General features: G+C 43.4%; 1 protein-coding gene across 2 annotated transcripts in view; it reads right to left on the bottom strand.

Moving 5' to 3' along the window:
• Positions 1 to 21247, bottom strand: part of gsk3ba (glycogen synthase kinase 3 beta, genome duplicate a) — a 24151-nt gene extending 2904 nt beyond the window's left edge. The window contains exons 1-10 of one of the 2 annotated variants that reach the window (XM_058081789.1): positions 20483 to 21247; positions 12484 to 12677; positions 8915 to 8998; positions 4448 to 4558; positions 4234 to 4364; positions 3339 to 3445; positions 3141 to 3238; positions 2946 to 3053; positions 1576 to 1762; positions 16 to 114 (exon numbers count right to left, since the gene is read on the bottom strand). In XM_058081789.1, coding sequence (XP_057937772.1) covers positions 16 to 114; positions 1576 to 1762; positions 2946 to 3053; positions 3141 to 3238; positions 3339 to 3445; positions 4234 to 4364; positions 4448 to 4558; positions 8915 to 8998; positions 12484 to 12677; positions 20483 to 20570 — 1207 coding nt within the window. In that variant the 5' untranslated portion in view covers positions 20571 to 21247. The remainder of the gene's footprint in view (positions 1 to 15; positions 115 to 1575; positions 1763 to 2945; positions 3054 to 3140; positions 3239 to 3338; positions 3446 to 4233; positions 4365 to 4447; positions 4559 to 8914; positions 8999 to 12483; positions 12678 to 20482) is intronic. The other variant, XM_058081790.1, reaches the window with a different exon arrangement.

The raw sequence follows: 21247 nt of genomic DNA, 5'->3' as shown, positions 1-21247 counted from the left end.
AAAAGGGGCTCATACCTGTGGTGGCAGAGGCGTTGGTGGGGGTGGAGGCGGCGCCCTGACTGCGGGCGTGGGCGGGGATGAGTATGGAGGCCAAAGACGGATTACTGGACAGCTCTGAGGGGACATGCATAGTTGTATCGCCATCATTACGGCTGTAGTATCGCCATCATTACGGCTGTAGTATCGCCATCATTACGGCTGTAGTATCGCCATCATTACGGCTGTAGTATCGCCATCATTACGGCTGTAGTATCGCCATCATTACGGCTGTAGTATCGCCATCATTACGGCTGTAGTATCGCCATCATTACGGCTGTAGTATCGCCATCATTACGGCTGTAGTATCGCCATTATTACGGCTGTAGTATCGCCATCATTACGGCTGTAGTATCGCCATCATTACGGCTGTAGTATCGCCATCATTACGGCTATAGTATCGCCATCATTACGGCTGTAGTATCGCCATCATTACGGCTGTAGTATCGCCATCATTACGGCTGTAGTATCGCCATCATTACGGCTGTAGTATCGCCATCATTACGGCTGTAGTGTGTATAACGTAGACCAGGGGTGCTCATTAAGTCGATCGCGGAGGTGGTACTGGTCGATCGCTGGTCGATCGCGGCGTGACATTAAAAAAATATCATCCCAGCATCAATGCCGTCACTTGATTGACATACAGGGCAGCCATTCAGATGACAACTGAATGTTGCCCTTCGGGCGACCAATCAAATCAAACAACGTCTCTAAGTGCAGCAGAACTTACGATGTCAGCCTATCATCCATCCCCGTTACTTGATTGACATACAGGACAACCAGTCAGATGACAACTGAATTTTGACCTTTAGGTCACCGCTCATGCGTAAACAACGATGCAAAGTGCTAAGCTAGTCGGCGAATTGCGAGATTTTAAAGCCCTCGCTAAAGTTTATGGTCACTAAAATGAGTGAAGGAGCTGGACCAAGTAAAAAGGCAAAAACTGGACCAAGTAAAAAGGCAAAAAACATATCACTTCCATACGGATATGGAATATTATACGGATATTATGATACGGATATTATCCATGACTGATAAACATTTGGAAGTGTGCTTGAGGCTGGCTATCAGCAGCTACTGTCCGGACTATGCATCCCTGGCTGGTTCAATTCAGTGCAAGTCATCAAAGTAAACTCAGGTAATTACAAAAAATGTTAATAGTTAATTATGTGTGTTTTGCAATATTGGCTCATTTGGTTATGTAAGGTACATCAACATACATTGTACGTACAAATAATCCTCAATACATTTGAAAATAAATCGATGTTTTGCATTTTTGTAGTGGGTAGATCATTTTGACTCGGCCATTTTAAAAGTAGCTCGCATGCTGAAAAAGTGTGAGCACCCCTGACGTAGAACATCCTATAGTCATCAATGCGGTGAAGTCCAACACTAGGAAGTTGCAACCAAATGTCCATAAACTTATTTTAAAGCTAAATTCAATTCTATTGTATAAAATACATATGCACCTAGATGATGTAATACTAGTTAAATACTGTAATACTAGTTAAATACTGCAGAAAAAGGCGGTGTTCCTACCTTGGGTGGTGAAATTGAACAGGGAAGGCTTCTCCCGCCCGTTGGGTAATTTGACGTTGGGGTCACGCAGCTCGTCAAAGAAGGAGTGCGCGCAGGCTTCGAGGGGCGTGAGGCGCGCGGTGGGCGTGTACTCCAGCAGGCGGGAGCACAGGGCGATGGCCTCGGGGGGCGTACGCGGCCGGAACACCTGCACACCCACCGGACACACAGACGTCTATGCACTGATCACACAGCGGCGAGGCTGCTTTGTGGGGACAAACGCTGCATGGCGTGACGGCACAGGAAGCGGGACCACATTTATCTTATGAATAGCATATTTAGCATATTCAGTGATATGGAACATTCTTTCATTTAGAATAATTCCACATTCCAAATTAAGACATTTGGGCACCCTTGTTGTTTTACTGATTTGAATACCTTTAACGCTAATTATTGGAACACAAAATATGTTTGGTAAGCTCATTGACCCTTGACCTGCATACACGAGTCAAGCCAATCACGAGAGAGGATATTTAAGGTGGCCAATTGCAGACCGTTTTGGAAATCCAAGGAAATCCAGCAGGAATAGGTGCAGATTCTGGAAGATCTAGAAAGCTTTCTGTGTGTGTGTGTGTGCGGGTTATTGTGTGCGGCTGCTCTATAGGAGTCCGCACCTCAATACAAACGGCCGAAAATGAGCATAGAAGGTGCCTTTAAAGTAGGTTGTCTAAATTTAAAACAAAAGTAAAAATGTACCCAAACATTTGTCCAATCATGTGACTTGCTTGCAAATCAAAAGTTTAAATATTTTTTTAAAGTTTTATGATGAAAAAGATATGACAAAGTTTTAATTAAAGATAGAATTAAAAATATTATGGGAAGTCAAAAAGTATGAGAATATCTTTTTTTTTATTAATTTTAAAGAAAAGGGGAAATATTGAAAAAAAAAGTGGAAACTGGAAAAATATAATTTTACTTAAGTCATAATTGAGAGGAGACATTTTACAAGAGTAGCCATCTTCATTTAGTAAAAGAAAAAACCTTGTAATGTACCCTAATATCGCCAGTAGTACATTTAAACATGAACACTTCTGTATTTAGTATTCCATTTCACTCACAGGATATCGGATCGTATTGGCGGCATGGAACCCTGATGGGAACCTCCCTCGCTAAAAGAATACTAAATACTGTTTACTATTTAGAATGGTGTGGCAGCAGTCTATTGGTTTGGACGCAATAAACTACTTCCGAGAATTTTTTTTTTAGGAAAATCAGTTTTTTTTTTCCAGATGTGGGCTATGGAAATCCAAAGAAAAAGCATGACGGAAGCATGATGACACACAAACACATGCATGACGTGACACGTAAGAGAAGTAAAAGGGCTCCTGTACCTGTTGACTCACCTTAGTCCATGGGTGCGCCTTAATCTGGGGGAACTTGAACTCGGTGTAGTTGGGGTTCATCTCACGAATCTGCTCCCGGGTCGGGGTGCCCAGAACCTGGAATGTGAAGCACTAATGTGAGCGGGGAGGAACAAAGCAAATCCCAGTGGCTTCCTCTAGTGAAAGACGCCAGGAGTTGATTACCTTGATAATTTCCACCAACTGATCCACTCCACTGTCGCCGGGGAAGATTGGTTGTCCTAGCAACAGCTCTGCTAGCACGCAGCCGGCTGACCACACGTCTGTGGGCGAGGTAGGTCACAGGTTTGAGTTGGGTACAATAATGCTCATCTTTAATGGGGGGGGGGGGGGGGGGGGGGGGGGGGGGTTCTAGGTGCTCACCTATGCTGGAGGTGTAGTCAGTGGCCCCAAAGATGAGCTCAGGGGCCCGATAGTAGCGAGAGCAGATGTAGGACACGTTTGGCTCTCCGCGGACGAGCTGCTTAGCACTGCACAAAAAATAATAATAAAAAGTGTCAATGTTGTTCTAGCCCAGGGGTGGGGGTGGGGGGTGGTATATAGTATTTTACACGTAACAGTAAATTTTTACACCTATATTTTTACACATATTTTACATGTAAAAGTGTCATGCAATCTGCTATATGTGAACTTATATATGAATCATTTATTTGATTAGAAATTAAATGTATTATTATTATTGTTATTATTATTATTTTTATTAGAATTACTATTGTTATTATTATTAGTTATAGTAATGTTATTATCATTATATTATATAATATAATATATTATAATTATTATTTATATTATTATATAATATATTATTATTATATATTAATAATAATAATAACAATAATATTGTTTGTTATTTTTAATAATAATAATATTATTACTATTATTATATTAATATTATTAACAACAATATTAATATAATAATAATAATATTATTAACAACAACATTATTATTGTTATTATTATTATTATTTTTCCAGGAGCATTTTGTAAACAACAGACCACATCAAATAACGAAATTGATAAAGCAGCTACCTCAACCATCAAAAAGTTGTCCCAAGCCATGATACCAGGTTGTATGTTGAGTTTAAATAATACTTTGGAAAGAACAGGCGGGCCATATTGAAACACTTGGCGGGCCGGATGTGGCCCCCGGGCCGGATGTGGCCCCCGGGCCGTAGTTTGCCCACCCCTGTTCTAGCCAGTGTGGGGGGGTCAGAATCAGGACCATGGGTGTACTTGTGTACGAGTGAGCCACTCCCACCTGCCAAAGTCGCACAATTTGAGCACAGCCGTTTCCGGGTCCAGCAGCAAATTCTGAGGCTTGATGTCCCGATGGCAGATCCCAAACGAATGAATGTAGGCCAGACTTCTGAAGAGCTGGTACATGTACAACTACACACACACACACACACACACACACACGTTATTCAGCTAAACCATGGCTATGCTAATGGTAGCACAGCACAGATCAGTACCTTGACATAAACCATAGGCAGGGTCTGCTTGGCTCGGCTGTAGTGTCTGGCCACTCTGTAGACCGTCTCAGGAACGTAGTCCAGAACCAGATTCAGGTACACTTCATCTTTCTGTGAAGACAGAGAGGGGGGGATGTCAGCTTTATTGGTATGACCTTCACTCTTTACTTCCTGCCCCATTTTTATTATTATAGTTCTTTTTCCTCATATCATCAACTTTTTCTCTTTATATGTAATTACTTTTATTCTTGGAAATTTACTGTTGATTTTTTTATAGTTTAAATTAAATTATATTTTTTGGGCAATCCAAAAAAAACAAAAAAAAATGATGCAGGCCGTACACCCCCCCGACACACTATGCACATAAATTGTACTTTTACATGCATACAAATAAAATCCCACGTAAGAGCGAAGCCTATTTGCATCATTTCGGTGACGAGCAACATGCTATTCAATGTTCCCCCGTTTCCTTCCCCTCCCTGGAACGCATGCGGTCGTGTCCCGATGAATGACACAGCTTCAGCGCTGATGTAAAATACATTTTTCCACCCCAAAATCCAACTGGGGGTCCATTGTGTAGTCTTCACCTCCCTCGAGGGCAGGAAACGCACACGCCTGCGTCATCACGTCCTGGACTACAACAAAAGGCTGCAGACAATGATATCATTTCCTCCTTCCGAGGTTGGAGGAGGAGGAGGTGGAGGAGGAGGAGGAGGAGGAGGAGGCCAGTGACGGAGGGCGGGGTTTGTGCATGTTCTATTCCTGAGCATGCCGACCCTGAAGGGACGCTGGCGCTGCTGTGTTATTCTGAGACTTCCTTTTCCCTTTGGTCCTGAACGGAGTTTGGCCTGCATGGAGGCAGGTCTGATTCCGTGAGCCAAGACTGCAGATGCTCAGCTGGAAAACACGCGTCCTTATTAGCAGGAAGATGCTAACTTGCAACACGCAAGGCTGGGATTCTCCAACAGGACACAAATGATGATGATGATGAGCATCATTTCCTAAACAGCTTTTTGCCTCCAGTGGCTTCAGCTGATCACTGCCACTGGAGTCACCCCATTGCATTGTGGGTGTGTGTGTGTGTGTGTGTTGTCGACACCCATTGATAACATTTGTAACTACTAGAGAGCTGCCTCCTGCTAGTAACACACAAGCTATATTTAGCCTAGTAACAGTGATGACTCACTTCCTGCCTGGCTACAAAGTCACTTCCTTGGCTCCTTCCCAATAGGTTAGCCAGGCAGCCATCTGATTGGCTCTCCTCGACTAAATAATTCAACAATTAATTTGCTGGTTTAAAAAAAAAAAACAAAAAAAAAAACGCTCCCACCTGAACTATGGTCTCAGCTGTGGATCACCAAGAGGCGCCATGTGATGGTGACTGAAATGTGCATGGAGACAGAATCCCAAACACGGCTTTGCTCATCTCATTTTAATGCCACCATTCATAAAAAAATGACTGAACACAATGTAATATGCAGGCTACTAAAATGATACTCATAAAATTCTGACTCCATCATAAGATGACGTTTTTCTCATAAAGGGGACCTATTATGCTCATTTTTTGTCCCTTTTGTGGACTCCTGTAGAGCAGCTGCACACAATAACCAGCACAGCAAGCTTTCTAGTTCTTCCACAATCTGCACCTATTCAGCTCTACCTCCTTGGATTTTGTGCTTGTTTTAATGTATTCCACCCACAGCCCGCCTCCTGGCACGCCCACACCGCTGTGGTTGGTCACACTGCTTAGAAGGACTAGCGGTGTTGTGCCGCAAGCTGCGAAGCCAACATTATTGAACTTGACAAGCGGCGATTTATCTTTTTAAAATGTCTGCTTTTAACATCCAGCCATATGGGTTGGATCCCGAAACCAAACAGGAAGTACAGACTGGACGGTCCCATGTTCTCAAGAAAAGTGGTTACTTCAAGACGTCTCTCAGTGCTAAGTAGCTTTAGCATTGTCAAGTTTGTCGGCGAGTCCAGCTAATATTTTGACTTTATTCTGGTAAAACTAAAGATGATTTTTTTGTTCTATTTTTAAAATGTGCTGCAGATCAATAAATAAACAGCGGCAGGCTAAAATCAAAAAGGCCCCCGGGCCGCACTTTGGACACCGTGGTTTAAGCAGTTTTTTGTCAGCGTATTACATCCGATTACACTGCAACATTTTACTTGACAAACAGGCTACAGAAATGAAAACTATGTAACCTGACGTGTTATCGGAAACCATCTTTTGATTATCCTTTGATAGCAGGCGTACTGTTAGCAACGTGGTGTGGTAAGGAACCATTAAGGAGCATAGCCTTCATTGGAACAGATGTTTAACCAATAAAAGTGTCAAACAACATGTCCTGTGTTTACGTTACAGACGCCAAAACAATATGGTTTGCATCAATTTCCAAAACAGCATCCATGCTGACCTAGCCATTCAGTTTTACCTTCCGTGTGTCACTCTTTAAAGCAGTCAGAACCTCAGTCTCAGCTGCTTTCGACCTCGTGTCGCCTTGTGTTTGAACACTATTACACAAATGGCGAGAGGGTCCAAGTGGCATGGGTCAAGCAGGTCGCGTGGCATGGGTTACATAAGACCACCTAAACACGTGCAGACAGGGTTTATGCACACTTTCCAAGAAAATAGACGGGCGGTTATTAGGAATCAGATACCCAATTGGTGTCTCAGTAAAAACTGCTCACCGAGATCGGTTGCGGGAAAAACAAACGGGTAGAATTTCAAGCACCCGCGTTTCAGTGCTAGTGATAGTAGCCACACGGATGCACCCGGCGTGAACTCTTACCCAAACCCGACCTGACCTTATCTTATCTCAACGCGTTCCCTCCACCTCTCAGCTTCTCGTGGGTACACATCTGTCCCTGGTCCGTCACCCATTGTGTTCAGACCGCCTTCAAAAGTATCAAGCACGAAGCGTCATATTAGCAGTGCGGCACCCGTCTCCATAATTAGACCAGGCAATCATCAATTTACCACCTCTGCAACATAACACTGACTTAACGACGTCTTCCGCATGATTGCCTGTCCCCGTCTGGTCAGGCCTCTACTGTATTTTACAAAGCTTACAATACAGTATGTTGAGGAATACAAAAACTCATCTTTTTCTATACCCTGCAGTGACTACTACTACTAGTGATAACTAGTAACTAGAACTAGTAACTAGAACCATCATTTACAACTACTTTGGTTTAAATAGCTTCTGATTTCAGCCGCTCAAATGTGAAGATTTTTTATTTTTCTTATTCATCCATGAAAGTAGACTTATTTTCTTAGCTTAAAAAAAAAAAAGATATTCATGTCCCTGGGGGCCATTTGCGAAACGCGACCCATTAAGTAACTGGCCCCGTGGCACACTGTAGGAAAAAATACTTTGGTTTGACTACAAGGCACCCGGTACAACGTTCAGTTTGGCAAACAATACGAGGTGACTGACAAGGACATGTGTGCCAAATTTGACCAAGACCTGATGAAAAACGTGCCCAACGTCTGATGGGACTTACCGAGTGACCATCAGTGTCTAATGGTTAGAAACGTGTATTGTATGTATGCTAGCTAGCATGTCTTCCAAAGTAGTCGTTTTCCATCACGGTAGCTCTGGTTTGCCGTGACCAAGGTGGTGGGTTTTAAGACCAATCAAGCTCCATGAAGGAGGGAGGAAAGTTAACGACATTGGACGAAGGCCTGGGTTATCCAAGCGCCTCTAAGCCGCCAAGAGACGGTGGCTAGCAGGTCTAAGCGTCACATGGACTTACACCCCAATTGGCTTATGGCTGATTAAATTGGCGGCTAAAAATCTTTGCACCACGATACAAAAGTTAACTGTAATTCCAAGAGGTCAATCTATGTGTGGGGTTAGGAGAGGAGTGGAGGGGGGGGGGGTCTATAATTAATAGAGGTCCCCGACGCACCTTATTGAAATCCCCGGCAGCCATCTTCTGGCTGGGGTAGGTGTGCAGCGGGGAAGCATTCCAAACTGCCGCGTCATGGTTAAACTTCCATGCATGTGCGTGCGCGTGTCTATATTTGACTCGGCGACTGTTTGCCAGCTAGCCCAGTGACGCCGGCCCGCCTCGCCGTCTCCGGGGGACCACCGAGGCTCGACAAGTCGGGAAACAGACAGGGACTTCCCTGTCCGCCAAGTGCCGAGGGTGTAAGGCTACACAGGGGTAACAGCTGGGTTCAAACCCCTGCTGGGACGTCAGCAGACAGAATATAGAATCAACGCCTAGTGCCTTACATTGCATGTGTGTTGAAATGATAGTGGGTCTAACTCTATTACCATTACCATAATATAGTCTATGAAAATAGTTTTTATGGTGACAGGCCTGACTGTATATGTATACACTCTGATATCCAAACATAGTGCGATTATGTGTACAAAGACATTTCTGATGTAGCTATTGTATGAAAGACCGATACGGTTTTTCCTAAAACATATAAAGGGCACATCAACTCACCTTGTCTCCACTGGAATAGAAGAAGTAGCGGAGGCGGACTATGTTGCAGTGGTCCAACTTCCTCATGATCTGCAGCTCACGGTTCTGGGAAAAATATGCAGAACAATAAAGACACAGTTAGCCGTTATTTTGGTGTGTTTCAAAGACGAGAACACACGGCAATACGGTCACAAAGTTTGTTTCTAGCATAACGTCCGAAAGACAAATAGTCATTGTCAAAGCTGATATTCCTGAATATTACACCGGTATAAAACATCAGCATAATCCGCTAATAGCGGTGTGGAATTGACTGTCGATTAATCGTGCAGTGAAGGAACTGAAGCAAACGTTGCAAACGGCATGGTTGCAAACGTGACAAGTTGTCAAGCAAATGTGTCAAGCATAAACCAAGCTTTATGCAGCGATGATGATTTGATCAGACAAATCTTAAGTACATTTGATCAAGTGTAGAATTAATAAAGTTGTTTAACTCCGATGGAAAAAACGCATCTCCACAGATTGTAGGTAGGATTGCAAGGTTTATAATGTGTTTTTCCTGTGTAATTATCACGTTAGAACATGTACCTGCGGCTTAAAGACATATGTGATATCATGTACACATTTTTTTCTCTTTATATTTGGTGGGTGTGGCTTATCTTCAGGTACATGGTCACTATTTCATCTTTACAAAAGGCAAAAAATAAAAGATCCCGGCTTTTCAAATGTAAATGAGCAGCCTCAATAGTAGAGGTGACTGTATTTGTGGTCATAAAAGAACAATGGACGTCTTTGATGCAATTGGAATAAGCTAAGCAGGCTTTCGGATCAGAGCTGCTGATGGTGGACCTGCCGTGCGTATGGATCTGTGATACTAGAAACCTGCCGTTTGCAATGTGTGCTGCAGAGTGAGCGTTGGTTCCAGTGCAGGCATCCATTTTCCAGTAGCTTGATATGTGATCCCTCATATGGGTGTGGAGGAGGGTATTTCCCATAATGCATCAGTCGCAGCCTAAAAGCCCGTCAAGCCCGTCTTGCACTTTACCGTCTTCTACAGAATCAGCTCACATGATTGTGGATGTTGCGTATCAAGCGCTGATTCAAGGAACAAAATAAGTGTCCATCATACCCGGGAAGCAGGAAGAATAGAATATAAATATAGGAGGGTTTTTGTGCAGGTGGGAAAACAGTCAACAGCGCTTTGCTTGCAGGACGTCATGTGAGGAGACTTAGGCTCATTCGTCTCATTCGTACGAGGAAGCGATAAGCCAGCGAGGCCTAAAACATAAAAGGGACACAAAAAAAAGAATGTGCTCGCTAACCACTGGGTAAAGTTGCAATCAACTAGCGCGTCCAACAAACCACAAGCTCGCCGCATGATAGCATCACGAGCAGGGCAGCACATTAACATTTTGCAATTCATGACGATGCAATGCAGGGGGGCTAAAAATACCACAAAAAAACGCCACGCCATAAAGTGACATCATATTTATTGAGCAGGAGCGACTGGCACCTGTTGTGTCGGAAAGTTTAAACCAACGAGCTGTTCAAGTATTTAGTTGGACCGGTTTGTACGACAGAAAAAAAGTTGCTGGGCAGAAACAAAAAAAAAAGCTTTAACTTAAATAACAGGCTTTGGGCTTAAAGAAAAGTTAAAAAAAACAAGAGAAAGTGTATGCAAAGGAATATTTCTAGCCAAAGAGAATCCATAAAGAGAAGTATGTTGCAGTAGATAACCGGATGCATGCAGTACATACTAATTAGGGATTACAGTCAAGTTGTAGTAGCAGTAGTATGTCTGCACAAAAGCTCGTTTATGCGCTGGGCGTTTATTTTGTGCAGCTATGATCATGGTTCTGGGTTGTTTTCTGTCATGTCATCCTGGTAGGAGACTCTCCTCCTGACCTGAAGTACTGTTCTCAATCTGTAGTATTTATTGACTTATCTGTATCAAATAGTGCTTGTCAAATAGTGGCGTGGGACCCATCCCCGGACGATCCAGCCTGAGTCGCTTGCCATTAACGCTCCATAACAGGGGAGCCATGCAGCCGAATATCTAGCGTCAAAAGTGAAACTAACTTCACCGCGGTACGCCGCAAACATGTCTGCAGTGTGGGGTTGCGTTTTCTTCTTCCTGCTCAGAAGATACGGCGATGGAAGCCGATCTGTTCTTCAAAATACAGTCATCCCTCTCTACGTTGTAATTCAAAGGGTAGGCTCCAGCATCCTCGCGACCCTTGTGAGGATAAGCGATGAATGAATGAATGATCGCCGTTTCCTAGGTGACTAGAGCCTATTGTTAAAAAAAAGAACAGTCATATGTAGAATTCTTATCACTATGTGTCAGTAATGTTACATTGCCTTATTGTTACCTTCTCACTGCATGTGTGGAAGTGGTATTTTTCTAACTTTGTCTTTTTCCCCACTCCATTTGAAACCCTTCTGAGTTTAGACTAAATTAATTGGAGGCCAAATAGTTAGCTCGGTACCATGCTACGCTCAAAGCGGTGGAAGTGTCTTCTGTTCCTGGAGTGATGCCGTAGCTTTAATGTCTTATTGATTTTTCCCCCCCATTTAAAGTCATGTTTTGGGTCCACTGTAACTTCAACTGTAACTGTTACTTGGTCAAGTGTGATATGACTCCAACAGAGCACAACAGGCAGCAATAGTAGATCTGAGGAAAAACTGATGCATTTCTTTTCTTTATGGATGTGGGGTATAGTTTTAGCCACAATGTAATGGCAGCTAGCCGTATAGCGAGGTTTGAGATGCTCTGATAAGTGTTTCGACCAGACATCACTCACCACCGAGAGGCGCTGGCTCGTTTCTATTCTAGCTAATAACTTTTTGCCATCTCGCGGGAGTTCACCCCACGTGACGCCGCTTCAAATGTGTGATGAGGTGGGTTGGGTTGAACTTCCACGGAAAATTTGCACTCCGCTGCAACGTCTTTGTCGTCCTTTTAATGCTAAATCATGCCGCACCACCGACATCACACCCACTCCTTCCTACTTTAACATTTTAGCACACGCCATTGTTGTGATCATGTGGGCTGAGTCTGACTCGAATGGCACCAAAATGAAACGTGACAGACCACGCGCTTCTCGTGTTTTCAGGTTGGAAGACACACACTTTGCACGCTAAAGCAGGTACACACTATAGGCGGCCATAACAAAAAGCGAGGCTGCACGGTGGTCGAGTGGTTATCGCACAGGCCTCACACCTAGGAGACCAGGGTTCAATTCCACCCTCGGCAATCTCTATGTGGAGTTTGCATGTTTTCTCCCACATTCCAAAAACATGCTAGGTTAATTGGCCACTCCAAATTGTCCATAGGTATGAATGTGAGTGTGAATGGTTGTTTGTCTATATGTGGCCACCAGTCCAGGGTGTACCCCAAGACAGCTGGGATAGGCTCCAGCACCCCCGCGACCCTCGTGAGGGTAAGAAAATGAATGAATGAATGAACTTCCGTCACACTGTTTTTGTGAAAGAACTTCCATAATCACAGCAACAAATGACTTTTTTTTTTGACTGCCACACCACCGAGGGACTCGCTGAATTTGTGCAAACTGAGCAACCTTAAAGCATACCTTAAACCTCTTGTCCTGCAACACCTTCTTGATGGCCACCAGCTCCCCGGAGTCACACAGCTTGGCTTGGTAGACGACGCCGAACGAGCCGTTGCCGATGACTTTTGTGTCCGTGTAGCTCACCTCCTGTGGCCGGTCCGGGCCCTGGCCTGGGGTGGCCACGACTGTCGTTACCTTGCTGCCATCTTTGTCCCCTGGGAGAGAATGACAAGCCACAGAGTCACAACAAAGCACTCGAGTAACGCGTTCGTAAGTCAACCGTGTGTACAGTACCTAATGTTGCAGGCCCTTTTGTGCATTGAGGATTGGTCTGTATTTATATAAGTAGCCATGCCTAATTCAGTAATCCCGCCCTTGTGCTTTGAGTAGGAGTACTGCAGTGTTATATACATATTTTATACCTAAATCAAGCTTCTTCAAGCATAAATGGCATAAATGGCAACACGACGCCACGTCCTGCTCGCCCACCCACTCAGCTCCCCCAGTACCGGTACATATTAGAGCAACGTACAAAAGGTCTGAAACTGCAATAAACGATGGGTTACTTTATTTAGCAAATACTTGTTATTTTTAAAGATGCTTTTTCTCTGAAATCTGTGCAACTAATGATTTTTCTACAACATCCACACAGTGTTGTATCATTTGTTTTACTAGGTCTATCACAATGTATATGCCAAAGAATTGATTCTTGATGTGCTATATATATCACTATATTGACACTTACTATGGTACCCATTATGGCATTGGATACTCATATCACCGAGTACTTCTGTACGGGACTAAAAAAAATTTAATAAAAATTATTTTATTTTTTACAAATTTTAAAAATAAAAAAAAAAAAACTATATGCGGAAAGCAGGAAGTGAACAAATGTAACAGTTAGTGATTGTAAAAGTACCAGATGGAGGGGTAGGATTTAATAAGCTTTGCTTCTTCCTACTCCTTTTGGACATGTGGAACTGGGAACTGATTTGTGTTCTTCTATTTCTACATGATGCCGTGGGCCAATAATAAACGCCAAATGTCTCTTAGGCCGCATGTTGAACACCCCTTTATGTGAGTGACCCTGCTCTGGATAATCCATTTTATCGGCCAATATCGATACCGTACTTTTTCACTGATATTTATAGGTTATCACATGGTTTGTTTGGTATCAGACCTTCGGTCTCGGGCTGATACTGGCACGCGGGGTCACGATACCGGGCCTGATACCAGACAAACCATGTGATGATCTTATTATCACATACTATTTCATCAAAAGACAATAATTTCAACAATATTTCAACAATTTATCAACAGTCTTATCAATATGTCTTAACTGATTATGGGATGCACTCAATTGGAATCTGATGCATGTTCAAATGATATTAAACCATTACCATAGAAAACCTCTTAAAGCCCCCCCCCCCAAAAAAAATCAGTGAATCCATAAAAGCTGAGCTGGATGCTGCCTACTAGAAAGCCGCTGTTCACGCTGACCGCCAAGCTACACGACCCAAATGATGATGATTGAGGAAGACGTGGAGCAGGTTTGGGATCTCTCAGCACAGAGCTACGTATATCTAAACTGGTCTTTGTAGTAGCAGTGACCCGGGAGATCACTACAACTCAGCCAACATAACTCAGCGGGGCCTTTCCAGACGCCTCTGCACTTCCTCAAACCGTGAGAAAAGTCTGCTGGCATGCACACTGGGAATTCTCACCAACCAATAACAGTCAAGTCATCAAAAAAAGCAAGGCATTTCTTTTGGGTTGGGAATCAGATTTCTCCTCTATCTACATTTTTTTTTAATTATGTTCAATTTCATTTCCATGGTGATAGCTTTCCTTTTCTTTGGCGCACTGCCACTTCAGTGCAAAAAGTTAACTAGTCACCGATATTATTCATACTCAGTGTAGCTGCGCAGGTATACACTGTACACTGTATTCTTCTGCCACGGGCTTCGGGCACACACACTAATTCTTGTGTTTATGGAGAAAAACTACATTTTGAAGAGAAAAACGTGGCTATTGTCCCTCCTCTGTTTTGGCTCTGCAACTACCTCTGAAGACGGTCAAACGTGTCAGGCCTGTGCATTTATACAGAACAGAAACAAAAGAAAACAAAAACACGTGAAAAGCTGGAGTGATTTTGAGAAACATATCTCAGTGAAGGCTCCCGGAAATCCAATAAACCAGAATTCCACATCCATTCTCTCCTCTTGGCTAAAACATCAAGGCAGCAGAACAGACCAAAAAAAAAAAAAAGACTATTCTACTCCACCATCCTTGGAAAGACTGAAAGACTGTGATGGTTGCCTTATTCTTGGCTGCCATACAAAGTTCTGTGAAGCGTTGCCGTCTTGTGTGGGATCTCTTCCGTTTGGTTATGAATCAAAGAGGATAAGTGGCTTGTTTTGTTCCCATCACTAGCTAACCAGGTGAGAGTTTGTGGGGGGGGGGGGGGGGGTGTTATCGCTAGCGCTGTAGCTTTGAGATGCTACACAAGCCGGCCATTGTCCTTGGCCAGCTGCCTCAGTACCACCCCCCCAAAAAAAAACAACAACCCTGTCGACTTATTCTGCGTGTGTGCACGTTTAGCTGGGGGGGGGGGGGGGGGGTAACAGTCCTCTCTCTCCAGGAACATAACAGCTGTCGGGGATCTTCATCCCAGTTTTTGCTAGCATGTGTACCAGGAAAAGGGTGACGAGGGCTAAACGGCAGGAGGCACAGAGGAAGGGAAAAACAAGCGCTTGGGAGGAGACGTGCTGACACACAACTATAGCACAAGACAACACGTTTCATGGTGGTTCACTTCTTTATACACTTACGTGAAGAATATTCAGGTATGAGTCGTGAGTTGAAATTGCCTAGCCTAGGGGTTCCCAAACTTTACCAACTTAGGGCCCACTTGAAAATCTAAAAAATGTCGGCGGCCCACCTTTGTCCTATAAACAGTACATAGACGACATTCTGCGTTCTCAGCATTATTATTATTATTATTATTCCCATTTTTTGCTATTAGTTTTGCAACTCTGTATGACGCCTGCACTGCTCTCTTGTAGACACACGTTGATTCAATTGTTTTTCATGGCTCTGATATTCTTGGTTTATTTTTTTTAATGCAATAAATATTTTACAATAAAATTTATTTTAAAAATAATATTTGCAAAAATTAATCATATTTTTGGCTGCACGGTGGTCGAGTGGTTAGCGTGCAGACCTCACAGCTCGGAGACCAGGGTTCAATTCCACCCTCGGCCATCTCTGTGTGGAGTTTGCATGAGTGGGTTTTCTCCGGGTACTCCGGTTTCCTCCCACATTCCAAAAACATGCTAGGTTAATTAGCCACTCCAAATTGTCCATAGGTATGAATGTGAGTGTGAATGGTTGTTTGTCTGTATGTGCCCTGGGATTGGCTGGCCACCAGTCCAGGGTGGACCCCGCCTCTCGCCCCAAGACAGCTGGGATAGGCTCCAGCACCCCTCGTGAGGATAAGCGGTTGAAAATGATGAATGAATCATATTTTTAATGACTTCTCTTGGCCATCAGGGGGCCACGACCCACACTTTGGGAATCACTGGCCTAGCCATTATTTTAGTACCAATTTTCTGACATGCTATCTATTTTTAGCTCATATCGATTTCGTCCATCTAATTTGGGCCTGACCAATTAATTGAAACAACAAGCGTGAAATTCATCGACTAAGAAAATAATCCTTAGTTGCAACGATTAGTTTGACATTTGTACGCCTAAATGTTCTCAAATGGCCCCAGGAGTTTAAATAGCGCTTTGGTTACGCCAGTCAAGCAAATAAATAGCCTTTTACCTTGTTTGGCGTTATTTGCTTTGTAAATAAGGGGGGGGGGGCTTTCTGGAAATGTGCTGCACCGTCCGTGTAGTACCGTTGTGGAATGCTGGAATGCCAGCTCGGCTTGACAAGCAGACTTTGCACCACATTGTCGCTCTTTTTGAGTTTGAGATGATCCCAAACTTTTGGCAGCTTCTGTCACTGCTATCCTTTGAGCCATCTCTCTCTCTCTCCGCCGTTCCGCCGTTCCGCCGTTCCCCCGCCACGCAAACCACAGCACCACTCCACCACGGTCACGCGCGCGCTGCTGCGGCACATGTATGGAAACAATTTCCGTGGATTTCAAGTTCTGCGCATTCTTAGTTGCACCCATAAAACCAATCTAAATAGAAATCAAAGCTTTTTCTAATCAATTTAAATGATGGAATCTTGTAGATCTATTGAACTGTGCTAAAATGTTAAGAAACTGATCACTTCTATTTCCATTATTTCCAATCAGGGATGAAAAACAAAAATCATGTGTACATTCCGTGTAGCTTCAGCAATGCTAATCAGACAACACTGGGGCTGGGATGATAATCAATTCATTCATAAAAATCATAAAATAAATGAAAATGAACAATCATATTGCCAGCTTGAATACAGTACCATGTACACTATGCAGTATGCACAACGTCTGTTTTCAGGCAGGAAGAGACTTCACTCTCTGCATTGCTTTTAGCACCTTGGTTTGATTCATAGAACAAAGAGTGAGCCTCTTTGTCTCCGTGGGTAGAGGCGGGGCCGTCAGCATACACACAGAGTGCAGAAGAGTGTACCAAAGTAGAAATGATATAAGTAGATTGCAATAAAGTGTCAGATTTTTGTCATTGTACTGTTACTGTTGTACTAAAGTTGAAATCTAATTTCGCCTCGTAATCGCGTATTGTCTCGTGACGCCACTTGTCATCAGGCATCTATCTGGACAACTATTAGTAAAGTTATCTGGTAGTACAAAGCTCTAACATTACACTATTATCAATTTGAAAAATGCCTCACTCCAATATTAATAGATACGATATCACGAAAAAAAAAAAAACAATATCGGCTTCTACACACCATTGATCTGATACAAGCAGTCGATTCCAGATTAGGCCCCACATTCCAAAAACATGGTGGGATAGGCTCCAGCATACCCCCGTAATCTTAGTGATGATAAGCGGCATAGAAAATTGATGGGATGATTTGTGTTGAAACATGCTAACCACTGGGCCACCGTGCAGCCGAGTTAAGAAGATGGGAAATAATAAAAAGCTTTTAGCTGGCTAATTAGTGGACGGTCATTTCTAGCAGACAATATTCCGTCGTGGAATAAGGAAGTGTGTGCGTCACTCTCTTGGTTGATGTATAAAATATCCCAATGTGTCGTCATTTTAGTTGGAACACTGCAAAAACTCAAACTCTTATTTCTTAGTCTTATTAGTCTTAGTTTAGGGTATAAATGTACAGCCATCAACATAATATCATATGTAATTTAGTCTTAGTAATGTCAAAATAACTGGAGTATTTCCATTTCTCTCCCTTTCTAGTAAATGATTACAGTGTGGGATGGATACACGTATTATCTACAAAGCACCCATACTATGTAGCGCCAAGCGAGCAGCTGAGCTAACAAACGCCATTGTAAACATGATAGCATGAGCATGTTGGATTAGAGCAGTTTGTTCTTATGTCAACGTGTGAATTGAAGAAATTAAACTTATCTAAAAAACTGTCTTATTTTCTCTTGTGAATTCATAACTGCTCTTTAAAACAAGCAAAAATATATTTTGTCCGATTAATTGAAGTTTTCAGTAGAACACTCAATTACTAAAATAATGTCATATATGTATAACATGTTACCAAATGTGATGCATGAGGAGCATCTCGGAATTTTATTCCATCTTCCTTAGTTCATCATTAAAGTTAAGACCACTAGTAGCACTTAAAGGGGAACTGCACTTATTTTCATTCGCAATCCTGATGTGAAACATTAACACATATTTTTCCCCGTTTCTGTGGATTATGACACAAAAAAATGTGTTAATATGAGCTAGCTAACAATACACGTCATTGGGACACTGATACACATCTTATGCAAAACAGCGCCATAGATACAGCGACAACACCTACGATGTCCGCTCTCAAAAATGCTGACGGTAAAGAAGCATCTTGTTGAGTCTTTGTAGCAAAATTGAGAGCACAGAAAAGGGAACGAAATATGTGTTCGTGTTTCGCATAAGGATTGTGAATGATCAGCAAAATTCCCCATTAAGAATTTAAGATTGATGGTAACAGTTTGACCCTGGGACAGATCATTCCCAAAGAAAAGTGCCAATCCCAATGAACATATAATGGGATTCCCAGGGGTGGAATATTCCTTTCCCCAATCCGATTGAGGTATCTTGTACCCGCTCAAACGGAAAGTTGTCAGACTGCGTTCTTCTTCTTCTTCTGTTGTTTATTGGCGGTTGGCAAGCAGCTTTGGTGTGCATTAGCGCCATCTGTGGAACAGAATCTAAACCCTTCTATACGCCATTCACAAGTCCACTTTTATTCCAAAAGAAAATACATATCTATATAAAACATGTGCCCAGCTTCATTATCAAATATTAGCAAGATTCAACTTTATCTTTTCCTGTTCCCGGGTGCGTTCTTTCAGCCAATGCTGAGATATGACGTAACACGCAGCTCCAGACGTTCTTCACTTTTAAAAAAATGGAGGCCAGCAATCGGCACTGGACTGCTAAGGAAAGTTTGTTTTTGATTCAAACTAAATTCCAAGACTGGACGAAGGAAAAACTGGCAATACGGAGTTATTCCAACAAGTGGAAGAAAAACTCCAGGAAGTCGGTATCACGTGATGTTGGTGTTTACGCTTTACTGGGCATGCCCCATTGACTATTCTGGTTGATTATAGCGCTGCATGGAGACAAGAGATTGGAATATTCCTTTCCATGGATACCATTGCTTTCGGAAAGGTCATTTGGAAAGAGAAAAAGTCCTCATGTAAACGTGGCTATTGACTGGTGTAAGCTTTTGGATAATTATCAATTATTAGCATTTATTGTTTAGAAGTATTGTTGTAACGTATTCAGTAGCAATACCATCCGCCCATTCATCGGTATCACTTTTGTTCAGTGTCACAATCATCCTGTGTTTGATTTATGGTTTAATAAAGACTATTTTTTCTTAATTCATCTGCTGTAAAACAGAAGACAGTGTGCAGTGCTTTCCGAATATGGAGTCCCCGTGTTGACAGCACCAGATGTGTACTGTACAAAGCCCACACTGCTAGTTTAAAACGCCAGGGCATCTTGCAGCGTGGATGTGGATGTGGATGTGCTGTGTGAGTGTGAACGTGTATGGAGACCCAGCCCCTGGCCTCGCCCCACAATCATCATCCCAGTAGGCCCTGAAGCTCAATCAACATTCCTCAACAGCCTTTTGGAAAACATTTCTGCAACTCTGCAAAATCCATAATTCACCTATATTATATATTTACACAAATACTGTATGTACAGTACACACCGTATACTGCATCATCACATTGTAATTCATGTTAAAAAACACACACATGCGACATAAATATCGATAAGCATTGGGAGTGTGAGTGCATGTTCTTTATTAAAATGTAATAAATGTATTATTTGCGAGGTTGTGCTAGAAAATGAGAATGGAAGTCGAGGCCTGGTGGGTCCATAACTAGCCTGGACGCCACAGTCACTATATTTGTCAACTAAAAAAATACATATAGATCAGAAATCCTGCCCTTTCTGGGACCACATCAGCCTCTCCGGTCAGGAACGGGCGCACCTTCCGTTTTGACAGTTGCGTAATAGCCTGCCTGGCCCTGTCGCGTTAACATGCGCATAGCAATGTAGCAACGCCGCCATGACTCATCTTGTAAACCCTCATAAGAACTACAGGAACTGGACTTCCATCTAGGACTCCGGCGTGTCCCTCTCCGCTACCCCCGGACCTGGTCTCTTGCTAACCCTGCCCGGGCCGGGCCACGAGTGAGCTCCCTCCGCGCGCCGTGCTAAGCTAATCGGCGGCTGGCTAACAGTCCCGATTGGTCGGGGTGTCGGTTGGACGGCACCCACCCAGCTACCCAGCTAGCTACCCCCCCCCCCCCTACCGGATTGCAGTGTGTGGCAAGGAAGTGTGCGGACTACAACTGCTACTTACTGCTGACTTTCATGCTGCCGAACGCCGACGGCTGCGGCACCGGCTTGCAGCTCTCCGCGAAGGATGTGGTCCTGGGCCGACCCGACATGATCCAAAGCGCTTCTGGTTCTCGAGTCTTGTTACACGCTGGTCGAGTCTCTGAAGGTTTTCATTCAAAAATAGGAGGGTGACAGCAAATGTGTTGCACAGGGAGATCCCACTGTTCCTCTTCACGCCTAATCAACGACCCTTTCCGATGTCCAAATCACTGCATTCTCCCCCCTTGTGTAATCCTCTCTCAAGGGGTCCTTTAAGACACCTATTAAAATAGTCATGAATCGGGCCTCCTTCTTGTGTGGGGACGTTTTAAAAACAGAATTTGACTCGGAACGCCGTCACAAAGATGCTAACGTTAGCATGTAGGCTAAATGCGGCGTTTTGTGGCCCATCCAGTCGCTCTTCATATCCCGATGTGGAGCCTCAATGATCCGACTGCCATGGCGGCTCCCTCGCCGTAGCGGAGCAGAAAAAAACGTCCACTTTCCGAGGTTGTCTTCTGCGTTCAGGCGATCCACCGTCTCGGACCGAATCCTCGCCCAAGCCGGCGTTAGATTCCAACTCCGACGTCCAAGTGAAACAGCGTTATACTATGGAGAGAGGCGATACTGGATTGCTTTTTTTATTCCTTCCCCATAGGTCTTGCCGTCTTTGTCACTACGCCATTTGCGTACATGCGTCCAAAGCAGTGAGACTTCCACGCCAACAACTTAACCCCGAATGGAGAAT

The sequence above is a fragment of the Doryrhamphus excisus genome, chromosome 9, assembly GCF_030265055.1.
Source record: "Doryrhamphus excisus isolate RoL2022-K1 chromosome 9, RoL_Dexc_1.0, whole genome shotgun sequence".
Lineage (NCBI taxonomy): Eukaryota > Metazoa > Chordata > Actinopteri > Syngnathiformes > Syngnathidae > Doryrhamphus > Doryrhamphus excisus.
The sequence above is the reverse complement of the archived record's forward strand: the minus strand, read 5'-3'. Positions and strand labels throughout refer to the sequence as shown.